Source organism: Acipenser ruthenus, chromosome 4, assembly GCF_902713425.1.
Source record: "Acipenser ruthenus chromosome 4, fAciRut3.2 maternal haplotype, whole genome shotgun sequence".
Classification (NCBI taxonomy): domain Eukaryota; kingdom Metazoa; phylum Chordata; class Actinopteri; order Acipenseriformes; family Acipenseridae; genus Acipenser; species Acipenser ruthenus.
Window position 1 is genome coordinate 96,785,709 of NC_081192.1, and position 12,791 is coordinate 96,798,499.

Genomic DNA, 12,791 nt, shown 5'->3' on the forward strand with positions numbered 1-12,791 from the left:
TTCAAATGTAAGAGATTCTAGAAATGTTCTTGTGTGTGTCAAGTTAATTTAATACTAGGGTACACTGCTTTGCCCTGAATTGTAGTGTGTGTGATCAGTAAGCCTCTACAGCATGTAATATTGTATGTATAAGTACTAACAACGAAGCCTAGGGCATATCCTGGGGATTTAATAACTAAGAATGAGAGCTGGTGCACTGAAGGTGACGTGTAAGAATATATTTGTTTGTTTCAAGATGCAAATGAATGTTGAAATAAACACAAAGTTTTAACTTCAAACTAGTAAATGCTGCTAATTGTCAAGACATGTATTTATTTACTTATTTTATTTTATGTTTTAAATTTAAAATGCCAGCCCCCTAAGATTACGAGAAGGTCATAAACAGTATCAATCACACTGCATTTATACAACAAACAGCATACTGTACAACTTGGAAGAAAAGCACTGAGCTTGCTGTGAGGACTATATCAAGTCTTTTGAAGTAATTGTTTGTAACGTTATGCAGTACCATACTATAGGGTGGTAACTGTGAGGAAAAGGGTGTGGGATAAAAGATTGTTGTCATGCTAGTCTATCTGCTGTAAGTAAATCCAGTAGACGTCTTTGTGAGCAGCTCAGAGTAACATTGGGTCCTGTTTTATTTTACATGTAAGTGTAACTCGAATACAATCTCTGACTTTTTAAATTTGAGTGAAATATGGAAAAACTGTATGAAAATAACAGCTGGCTAGAGTTGAGTTGACAAGAAGGAATCATGATGATATGAACATTTAACACCTGTTTGCAAAACACCAAGAGTAACAAATGAATCTCAATGCAGGTTTAATTAGTAAAAAAAAAAAATGTTAATAATACAAAAGTTCAACTATCCCCCAAAAATGCATTAGTTGCACTACCCCGGCCTAAACATTGCCAACCACATATCAGACCTCTGCTCTACTTCCTTGTTCGCACAACAGTCTGCTCTTGTCAATTACATTCAGGTTAAAACCTCTGTATAGGCTAATTCCTGTTGATTCACTGCCATCTGCATATATGTCGATCCCTGGAAAGTGTCGGTAGCATTCAGCAGCTGAAATGACAACTTGATAAGTTTGTTTTGATAATAGTGTTTTGTATTTTTTAATATGCAAGTGGCAGCTGTCTTGACACATGCCTGTTTGTTTTATACGTCTCCAGTAATATTAAGAGGAAGAAAAACTTGTCATTTAACCATTTAAAAATTCTAAATCAACATCTGAATCTACAAATGGGATCCTCTGAATAAATATAGAAAGTCCAAGCCAGAGGAGTATTTGTTTACTGAGATTCGAAAACACTATGTGTGTTGCATCATAAACTGTTGTCAGTTTTGCCACTTCACACACGAGAAACCTCATGACAATTTGACTGTAATGAAGTGCTAGTTGTGTGTGTTGGTTTTGCCAAGCAATACAACTTTAGGTGATTATATTGATGTATGCAAAAAGGCTGAAGACTAACAAATACTGTATTGTTCTATTTAAATATTTTAATCTGTTCAAAAGGTGAATTACATCCCCTTGTGGTGAGAAGTTCTTCTTAAACCAATATCGGTGTACAGGATACCAATTTCCTTGTTTACAGCTACCAAAATAGAAGGCACACTAGACTCTATTTCTGTTAACAAACAAGTCTGTATCCATGTACCCCAGTGCTGTGGGACAGACTAACTGTAAGCAAGACACACATGGCCCATATATCTTAAGTCAGCTGTTGTGCAAGTTTTATGTTATGATTCTGGCTTTCGCAAAAAAACATGCACAGTGTTTGACTCTGGTTTCCAGGAGGAGATAGAACCTTAAGATTTCGCTTTATGTAGCCACATAAACCAGTTTTTTACAGGTAAGCTCTTTTTATATTTTACTAGAATTGTTTATTCCAGATATTTAAAATGAATAAATGATTTTAAAATATGTTCAATTTTCTACCCAAGATGTAAGCATACAATTTCAAACCAAGCTTTTAGTTAATTATTTTGTTATTTTTAAATGATGTGGTCTTCAATATTCTATGCATTTGTTTGCTTATTCTAAAGTTACTTATTTGAGCATGATAATGTGCTGCCACTAATACCAAGGATATAAGAAAATTGCATCTAATTCATTGACAAAAACAATGCCTATAAATAATGATGGATATTTTGGCTCTAGAAAGAGACACTTACTTAAGCCTGTTAATAAAATGTAAGCAAAAAATAGACTTTACATTTTCAGAAATACACCATTACTGAAATCTAACCAAGAAAGCATACTAAGAAATTATAAATCCTGAAGACACTCTCAGCCAATCAATAGGCAGATTTAGGAACATACAGTAAGTGGCAGCTTGTGCATGGTAGAATACCAACTGACAAAAATGTAGACATGGACAACAGAAGTAACTATTTTGTTATTTTTTTATAAGTAAAACATGAAGCTCAGATTATACCATAAGAGACTGGGTCGACTGTACATATTAACTTATATAGAACACAGATTTCAGAGCAATATTGTTTACATACTTGCATATCAAAATAGGCATCATTGATACCTCAAGTACGGTATTATTCGTTGTTAATTCAATGATGCTTTCTTTCCAAATATGTCTATAGGAATCAAGAAGCTGTTATAAAAATGGCTCCGGTAGACACTACCTATTGCTCCAAAGATGGCAACACGCCTAATGAGACGCTGAAAGGCTCTGAAGACAAAATGCAGATGAAAAGGGAAATTACTTTACTCAATGGCGTCTGTCTAATAGTGGGAAACATGATTGGCTCAGGGATATTTGTCTCTCCAAAGGGAGTTCTGATGTACAGCGGCTCTTATGGGCTGTCCCTAGTTATCTGGGCTTTTGGAGGCATCTTCTCAGTGTTTGGGGCCCTTTGTTATGCTGAGCTCGGGACGACCATCACCAAATCAGGGGCCAGTTATGCCTATATCTTGGAGGCCTTTGGTAGCTTTATAGCCTTCATCAGACTTTGGTCTTCCCTTCTCATTATTGAACCCTCAACACAGGCAGTCATAGCAATTACCTTTGGCAACTACGTCGTCCAGGCCATCTTCCCAAATTGTGAACCTCCTAATGAAGCTGTCCGCTTGATTGCTGCTGCATGTCTTTGTAAGTATCATGCATTTGTATTCTGTATCCTTCCCCCTTCTGAATTATTTTTGTCAGAATGGGTTGCATCTAAAACTACTTTTTCTTCTACTGTTTACCACAAACTATGATTTGGTACATAATAAAGACGTATCCTATTGTATGTTGATCCCACAGACTTATTGTAAGTAACTATGGTTTAGAATAGTCACGTAGGCCTGATCTTCAAGAAAGTGCACTCTGTCTCATCGTAAAAAAACACACAGAGACTTCAGGATGTGTAGGTTCAAGATAGCCGTCTCAATCACTGTTGTCACTTTAGCGCTCTCTTTCAGAATCGTCACACCTGAAAGCTTATTTATCTTTAGTTTGTTTTGCTGTCATACCTTCATCTCAGAACGTCTTAAAACGATAATTGATTTAAATGTGACGTGATGTATAGCACTGTTATGAAATCAACACTTTCAGAGCTATAGTTTTGTTATGTTAAATTCAAGGGAGAGTGCTATTTTATGTGGCTTTTAGAGTTTTCTCTAATTTACATAAAACAGCAACAAAACAGCAACAAAACACTGCTCTCCCATGACTTTGTTATTTCTCCATAAAGGAACACCAAATACAGCACTGCTGTGATGTTTTACTCATAATCCTATGTGACACAACCCTTCCAATATTAAATACAAATAGTTTATTTACTGTTATGGGCTTCCTTAATGCAGTTTCTTGGTCTGCAGATATAACTAGCTGACTGAATAGCTAGCTTTTCTTGCCTGTTTTAGTCCCTTATGTTTTTCTTAACATGTTTTCATCTGTGGGGTCTATTTTAAAGACTTAAACACCTGTTCTTTATATCTATATGAATCCAGTTGCGGTTTGGCTGTACCGGTACATTTCAATATTAACACATTTTCTGTATTGTTCATGTCAGGCTTGTTTGAACAGAATCTTTTTCTACCATCACAAATGTCAAATGTACCAGCAATACAGACCATAACCTAGATAAGTATTTAAAAATGCTGTTCATTTCTGCTTTAAAATATACAGCTGACAATTAGTTGTCATGTCACATACTGCAAATTTGGTAATGATGTTGTAAGTTATCTTATGGTATTTGTTAATCCTAGTAGAGTGCATTTAAAATTAAACAGAAACCAATGTGTGGAGAGCTGTTTGTTTTTATAAAAAGCTTCTCTCGTTTCAGTTTTGTAATGATATTCTATTTTTTATTAAGAGAACAAGCTGAGTATTTTTCTTAGCCCTGGCATTGGCATCTGAACCCCTGCCAGGATTTACAGTCTGTGAGGACACACTGTACAGCCAGAAACGCATGAGTATCTGCCAACTAGAACGCCTGCTAGAATCGTATAAATGGTAATAAACTCTTATGTTATCGCGTACCAATAATTTCAACACAAAAAAGATTAATAGTAAAGATTGATAATGCTGCCCATGTTTGTCCGGTAATGGATGCAGAGTAGTGGTTGGCAATGCTGAGCAAGGCATCCAAGCAGGTGTTGGCACGAAAACGGTATGCCTAGAATCTTGAAGCCCATTTTTTTAGGGTCTCTACGTGCCATACAGTAGCAGGTTTCTACAGCACTAATCGTAAACGGTCAGTTTTCTAAACAGCCTTTCTGTACAGTACCAGTACAGTATTTTGCTTTTCCATAGTCTTGCTATAATCTATTTTATTATGTGTGGTAATCTAAGCTGCCTGTCAGAAATTCCAGCCCTCCACCAGAGAATGTGTTTGTGTCAAATTTAGAACACACCCTGCAGACTGGAGCATGGAATACCTTACCTCCACGAGTACTGGGGAAGATACACAACTGTGGAACTTAATGCCCTTTTATCAAACTTAGACCACTTGCTTACTATAAATCTTAATATTCACTAATAGATTGGCCCTTTTTGATATATCTAACCCAGTCATTCTGCATTGGTAGTAATTGGATAGCATCTGGGGTTGTCACTGCATTTATGGGACATCTTGCTAATTTAAAATATGCTGTCAATTTTGGATGTATGCTATCATCTGTTCAGGGTTACTAAGATATTTTAAAAAGCAAGCAGTCTGTGTGGCAGGAAATGCCTCTCCCCCAGCTATTTGTCATTACTAGTAAATAGATTACACTTTGGCTTACCACTGCTCTTGTGAGAAAGCTTACTTATTTAGGAATATATTTTATAAGCAGGGGATTCTATTCAGGGATACCAGTATATTTAGTACGCATGTCGTCTAATGAGTCTAAATGAGCTATAAATGTCCAGCTCACAGTTCTGCATTTATTAATCTCTCCCAATAATATTGTCAAAGGTAGTGTATATACTAAAAAGTATTACGTTGCACTTAATATATTCATCTAGTGACCATCTGCTGCCTTGGCATTCATGGCACAGTGCTCTGTCTATCCACCCACGTGGCTTAGTTTATCTGTCACGTACAACTATTGCATTCACGTGGGTGAAGCTAACAAAATACTTCCTTAAATCTTTCCTGTCATGCACTTTCATTTACCGTACTCTATACTAGGTCTCAAATCTGCAGTTTTGAAAGAAAGGATGACAACGCAGGCGTTATGTTAAATTTAAATCTGGTATTAAACAAGGTAAAAGAAAGTTTGCAGTGTGTTTGCTTTGTCTTCAAGGAAATATGTGTATGTTAATCTTCCTTCCTAGGTCTTTTCACCTCGGCAGTGTATTTAGGCATTTTGCTGGCTGCAAGCATGTCTGTCATTAGGGGAAGCAGCTAATTGGTTACTGTGACAGGGTCTTACGTCACATGCGTGGACCACCGCTGTTCAAGCAACACAGAGAGACTTTGGGTGGGTGGATTTGAAATGCCGGCACAGGCGCGCAGGATTTATTAATACAAACAGAAATGAAAGTAAAGGTGGTCATGTGACGTTACCAGCCATGGTAACGCACAGAGGACACATACAGCAAGATGTACAAAAGGCAAAATAAAACACAGTACAAAAACTACAAATAAAAGGTGCACCAGAGGGCGAGCGCTCCAGGAACTGGCTACACTACGTAACCCTCGCTATACATCACATGGGATCACAATCCCCTAACTAACCTACTCATGAGCTGGGATTCATACAACGACTCGTGCTGCTTCATACGGCCTTGGCTGGGCATTGCCTTCACAAGCACCGCTTACAGTCTCAGGGTTGCGTAGCTGTCGTTCCTGCAGCGCGGACCCTCTCCTCCCGAGTATACGCCGCTCCCCTCTGCAATGGCGTTGCAGTCGCCTCGAACTCCCGCGAATGCTTTTGAACTGACGGACACTCGGTCAAGACCCGCCCACCTGCTGATTGAGGTCCAGCACAGCCAATCACCTGCTGCCCTTCCCCTCAACCAAGCCTAGCAGGCAGCAAGTCTCAATCGAGCGCCCGTCTGTAAAACAATAATTCAATTAAACAAATCAACTCCAAAACGACACACAAACCCATTTCCCCATACAAATTATATCCACACTAAATACACACGTGCAGGGCAATCGCCCTGCTACAGTTACCAACAGGAAAGAAGGCACTAAAGGGGTGGGGACAATTTCCCAGGTGAAATGACAGCTGATCTGGAGGAGTTGTTTTCCTTGAGGGAAGTTAGCAGTAGATAGCTACAGAAACGTCTTCTCTCCAAATGAGCTCATTCCTCTTGTGATGGCTCCTTGTAAAACGTCAGTATTTTGTGCTTCCAATTGGGGAAATTGAGTTATCTTGTTTTTTGAATTCCAGAATATTCAAGGCAGGTACTCAATCCCTTTACCCAAGTCAGCAGCCCTGGTCCTATACAGAAGTATGCATTATAATTCTCGTCATTAATACTCCTGACATGTCTTTGGGCTATTGCTGACATGAAGTAAACCTTTCACAGGCATCACACACTGTGTGATTCAGTTGTGTTTAGCTCTATATGGAGACTGCAGTGCCCTCTTCTCACAGCATGGGTTTTGTCCAGATGAAGATTGGAAAATATACAGGCTGATGTGAAAGAGACCACTGTAGGCATTTAAGATGTTTATTTTTTTGTATTTATGTTTTGGGTTTTTGGGTAATTAAGGGTGGGCTTCAATAGTGAATTTCTGAGAAAAAAAAAAAGCATAATTTGGAAAATAAAATGCCATTACAGGAGTGGAAATAGCTGAGCTCATAAAACTCAGACGGCGTAACAAGTTTTGTTTTTTATTTTATTTTTTATTGTAGCAACTGTTTCACTTACAGGTTGTCTCTGTTTTTGTTTTTCTCAATCAGGTACTCTCACCTTTATAAACTGTGCCTATGTGAAGTGGGGCACCCTAGTACAGGATCTCTTCACATATACCAAACTCTTAGCCCTAATCATGATTATATCTGTGGGGCTTGTGAAAATAAGCCAAGGTAAGACAATAAAATTATAATCAACCATAATGGTCAACACTAAGAGAATAGTAAACCATGCCTGGTTAAACATTTCTCTTTAATATGTTTTTTTTTTTTATCTCTCTCTTGGCAGGACACACACAAAACTTTGAGTCTCCCTTCGAAGGTTCATCCATGCAGGCTGGTAACATAGCGCTCGCTCTTTACTCCGCCCTCTTCTCCTATTCTGGGTGGGATACCCTCAATTTTGTGACTGAGGAAATCCAGAAACCAGAGAGGTATTTAATAACACTCAAGGGGTGGGATTATAAAGTGGAGGGGAGAAAAAAACTAACCGGGAATTTAACTTGAAGGACTTTGGTGTATTTTCTAAGCTATTTATATATGGGTGCCCTTTTCTTATTATATATGTGGTGGAAATTTAAACTTTGAGAATCACCCCTATTCTGCAATAATTGTTTTACCTTCAGGGGAAAGCCTAAAATATGTCACCTTCTCTTTCCTCAGGAACCTTCCCCTTGCCATTGCAATATCCATGCCCATTGTAACTATCATCTACCTACTTACCAATGTGGCTTACTATGCTGTGCTGAACATGCCCTCTGTTTTGGCCAGTGATGCGGTTGCCGTGGTAAGCCTCTGAAATCACTTTATTTTAATCATGAAAGCTACAGCAACAGATTTATGACATTTACCAGAATACATGAAAACGATATAAAATAAACTGCAAATGTATTTAATCACTGAACAAAACAAAACTCTTTGAAACCCATTTTGCATATTTTATTGACTAGACAAATGTAAAAGACGCAAAAATGAATCCTGTAGACTACATGATTATGGGCAATTTTTTATCAAGGGATTTCGAAGGAATAATATTATTTTAAAAGTATAAAACTCACAAGAACCTGCTTCATATACACCAAACTCATAGCTCTAATCACGACCAAGTTGGTACTTGCTAGTAGTAACAGTGCCTGTTTCATTCCTCTCTGGAAATTCACTACCTTTCATTTCCTATAAAATATCCCAGTTCCTTTTTTAAACAGTGTATTATTGAAAACGCGATTGCTTAAGGTTTACGCTAACAACACTGTTCCTTTGACTGCAGACATTTGGTAATGAGGTCCTTGGGTATGCAAAATGGATCATCCCTATTTCTGTGGCCATGTCTTGCTATGGTGGATTAAATGCATCAATTATCGCAGCCTCCAGGTATTTAAAAAGCACATACTGTAATAAAACAATATTTTTAATTCAGTTATTTAGTTACAATATGGGGCCTGTTTACCTTAGAGAGTACTGATAATACAACACTAATAAGGCATTAACGTAAGTTCTTAAGAGTTTATCTTCTGTTTTGTAGACTGTTCTATGTTGGGGCACGAGAAGGACATCTTCCTGATAGTTTAAGCCTGATTCATGTTGAACGCTTCACACCTGTTCCTGCACTTCTTTTTAATGTAAGTGCACATTCAGTCCAGATTGTTTGTGCTTTGAAACTTCAGTTTTTGCCGACCCATATGAACTGTCCCTGCAAAGCTCAACATGGATATTTTGTGTGTTTCCAGGGGTTTATGGCTTTGGTGTACCTCTGTGTGGAAGATGTGTTTCTTCTGATTAACTACTACAGCTTCAGCTATTGGCTATTTATGGGCTTGTCCATCGCAGGGTTAATATATTTGCGGTTTACTCAGCCTGACAGACCAAGACCCATCAAGGTAAGAAACATGAATTTAGTACCTCTTGTTATAATACTTATCCTTATATATTTAAGTAATAATTGCAGGGTATACTAATCTTCTAGTGGATAAAATCCAAGGTTTTTATACCATCAAGAGAGACGGTTGTCCACAAGCACACTTGATGCGTTCTCTAGTTTAAAGCTATTGTGTATTTTGGTCTTTCCAAATAAAAGTGACTAGCAGAGAGAATCCACTTGTCATATACTGTACAAAAAGAGCTTTGAGGTGTGTTAATTGTGAGTACAGTATGCATGTTAGGCTTTGTACAGTAGTCTAGGTAACTTCTGGCACCCCAGAAAGAGGTTCCAGTCTCTTGTGAACTGAGGAATCATCTTTAATCTGTGTTTCTTCTCCCCCATCTGCAGCTGAACCTTATATTTCCTGTGATTTATTGCATATGCTCCCTGTTCCTGGTGGTTGTTCCCCTGTACGGTGACACCATCAACTCTCTGATTGGAGTGGGAATAGCTCTCTCTGGAGTCCCTGTTTATTTCTTAGGAGTCTATTTACCTGCAGAAAAGAGGCCGAGAACTATTCGGTGTATAGGCGGTAAGTGGGTGCTGTCTGAATACCTGCTCAATGTAGTATTTCCACTGACTGGAGAAGGGGATCATTTGGTGTTGTAGATGTTGTACATCTTAACGACCCAGCATTTCTGAAAGTACACCCCAATATATTTTGAATAGGGTCATTCAGAATTGCCTGACTTACAGTTACTGGGGGCTTTAATTAAAGTTGTATTTTTTTCACGGTTATCACGATTTCCTTGAAATATACCTATTGCCGTGCAATATGTAGTTCCCCGTGAAGATTGCCATTTCTGTCAGAATAGTCTAAATATACATATTTTTTATCACTTAAAAATAAATACAGCAAACATTTGCATGAGGAACCTGGCAGCCGGTTTAGTTTGCTGCTGGTAAATTATTGAACACACTGCATAGATTTCTTTAAAATGTTTTCAACGAAAAAGATCAGCTGCATCAAAGATCAGAAATATTTCTGCTAAAGATCGCTCTGTCCACTACAAGAAAGGGGCATTACACGCGTGTGTTATTATTTTTAGATTTTATTATTTTGAAATATCTTGAAATAACTATTTTTAAACCTTGAAATGCTGTAAATAAGCAGTTTTTTTTAACCATTGAAAAAATACAGCCCGAGCTTTAATGCTTGCATTCCCTTGTTCTTACTGTTTGATGTTTTATTTTTTAGAAACTGTTACAAGATACACACAGATCCTGTGCAAATGCTGTCTGACTGAGTTGGATATTGACCCTGAGAAACTGAGTGAGAATAAAGCCAAGTAAAAAGGTCACTCACAGCACGACCTGCAGGGGCCTCTGTGTAATATGTTTATTTATTGGTGGATGCTAACCTTATTGATTGCTCTGCTTTGCATCAAAAACAAAGTAGCATCTAACAGCATCTGTTTGACCACATCCATAATATTTCAGACTGATCTCTTTTCTAGGAACATATCAGTCAAACTTAAATTTGTTTTTAATTGTTGTGCATTGTAGTGCTGTGGTAACAGATGAAATACTGTTTGTGTGCCATTTTCATTGTGTATAAATAGTGTGTCAGTAAAAGGAAATTGTTGCAGTAACTGGTTATTTTTGTGATAGATAGATATAGAATGTACAGTATAAACCATCCTGGTTTCTCAGACACATCCCTGTAAACAAGGTATTTAATGTGATGCCATCATGTTGCTCTATTATTTATTAATCTACAGTATATCTTAATATAAGTTTACATTTTTGGAAACTATGTTACTCTACTAATGTGCCATGCTGCACACCTACTGTAAACAGATGCCTGTGTGTTTGTGTGCATTCGAAGCTTGGTCATGTGTAAAAGAGGCCTTGCAGGTGAAAGGTCATGTGAGGTAAAAAAAAAAAAAAAAAAAAAATGAAGGCCAAACATGGAAATGACTTCCTGAGGGCAAACTAAAGGACCTAACAGAAGCCTAATTACTGGGCATTGCTGTCTGGAGGTTGACAGTGTTGGGAAGCTAAACAGACAAGGTCAGTTTCCATGGGAAAGCCCAATAAACACTGTTTTTTATTTTCTTTTTTTTTTTGCAATAATCTTTCAAATCTATATTTTCCCCTTTTTAAAAACGTGGCAGCCTAATTACTGTTCTGGAGTAGAGAAATGGCACCGAAAAAAAAAGTTTAAACTGTCACCACAAGGGGGAGCTGAAAGCTTAATTACATGTTTTTTTTTTTTCGCTAACTCATTATGAAGGGTAATTTAAAGTTCCTTAAGAATAGTTTCTCTGTTATTATATAAACATATCATTTTCATATTTAAACAGCATCGTGGTAGGTGGAAATACACCCGCCTACAATATTACATTTTAATTACTGAAAACTATCTGGTTTTCATGATGTTTCCAAACTTTTCTTAATAGGCCTACTTAATATAATTGTTTTCTTATTTTTTGTTGCTGTTTGGTTCACTTGCCTTTCCTATATGTTCTTCCTCTGCACGAGTCTGCTTTCCCCTAAAATGAGACACACCCTAGAATTATTATTGCACTCTCTCAGTTCTGGAGTAATTTGGAAGAACTTCTGTATCTTTGAAAACTTATTTTCATGTATCAGCAGCAAGCCACTCAATCACACACAATACAGCTTTGATATATATATATATATATATATATATATATATATATATATATATATATATATATATATATATATATACTGAGCATCAAAATAAACTTTATCACTATAAGTTTCTTTAGTGAACACTAATATTTTCGGGAAAAAAAATAAGGTATATAAATGATGGACATTGACGAAATGTTTTTGGTTTCTTTTTAATCACTCGATCATTCATCCTTGACCATGACACGTTTGAGTGACTGACTGAAGCGTATGCACTTAATCACCTAATTAGTGAGACAGTTGATTGGACACTGGATATTAAGTGATTTCAGCTGCTGAACTGCAAGCTTGAATAAAAGCAAAAAAAAAAACAATATGCCACGTCTGTCAAGATAGCAGCGCCTTCGTGCTATCGGCATGTTGGCGGCTGGACTAGGGCAGCGTACTGTGGCTCGCCGTCATGGATGCTCACAGCCAGCAATTTCAAACCTGGCGAGACAGTATAACCAGACCTACTCTCTGTCAATGACAGGCCACGAACTGGGAGACAGAGTCACAACACCTGCCCAAGATCAACAGATCATTTTGCAGAATCTTGGTGATGTCAATTGTTAATTGGCACAATGAAAAGTCACTGCACCTGCTCTAAAACAGAGTTTGTCATTTTTCGATCACATCTAGTGAATTTTATCCAAATATAAGTGGTAAGTTTCTTTTGATGCTCGGTGTGTGTGCGTGTATATATATATATATATATATATATATATATATATATATATATATATATATATGGGTGTGTATATGTGTGTGTATATATATATTTCTCCAATGTATTTCTTCAGGGACTCTGATAGATGTAGAACATTTGAACATGATTCTGGCTTGCAATTAATTTTTTTGTTTGTTTTTCACAACCACAACATTCCACTAGTGTTGAGCTAAAACTCTTGAGGGTACATCTA

The 12,791-nt window shown here is 37.3% G+C and overlaps 1 protein-coding gene across 1 annotated transcript; it reads left to right on the forward strand.

Annotated features, from left to right (window-relative positions):
• Positions 1-1,673: 1,673 nt before the first annotated feature.
• LOC117399660 (Y+L amino acid transporter 2-like) lies at positions 1,674-10,820 on the forward strand. The gene is made up of 10 exons (XM_059023129.1): positions 1,674-1,863; positions 2,612-3,120; positions 7,359-7,484; positions 7,600-7,744; positions 7,974-8,097; positions 8,578-8,681; positions 8,833-8,929; positions 9,038-9,187; positions 9,577-9,760; positions 10,427-10,820. The coding sequence occupies exons 2-10, from the start codon at positions 2,634-2,636 to the stop codon at positions 10,519-10,521; spliced, it is 1,512 nt and encodes a 503-aa protein (XP_058879112.1). The 5' UTR covers positions 1,674-1,863; positions 2,612-2,633; the 3' UTR covers positions 10,522-10,820.
• The last annotated feature ends 1,971 nt before the right edge of the window (positions 10,821-12,791 follow it).

Coding starts and splice junctions, on each gene's coding strand:
- LOC117399660 (XM_059023129.1), top strand. CDS start 2,634: ATGGCTCCGGTAGACACTACCTATTGCTCCAAAGATGGCAACACGCCT. Junction 8,682..8,832: donor TCAATTATCGCAGCCTCCAG/GTATTTAAAAAG, acceptor TCTGTTTTGTAG/ACTGTTCTATGTTGGGGCAC. Junction 9,188..9,576: donor ACAGACCAAGACCCATCAAG/GTAAGAAACATG, acceptor CCCCATCTGCAG/CTGAACCTTATATTTCCTGT.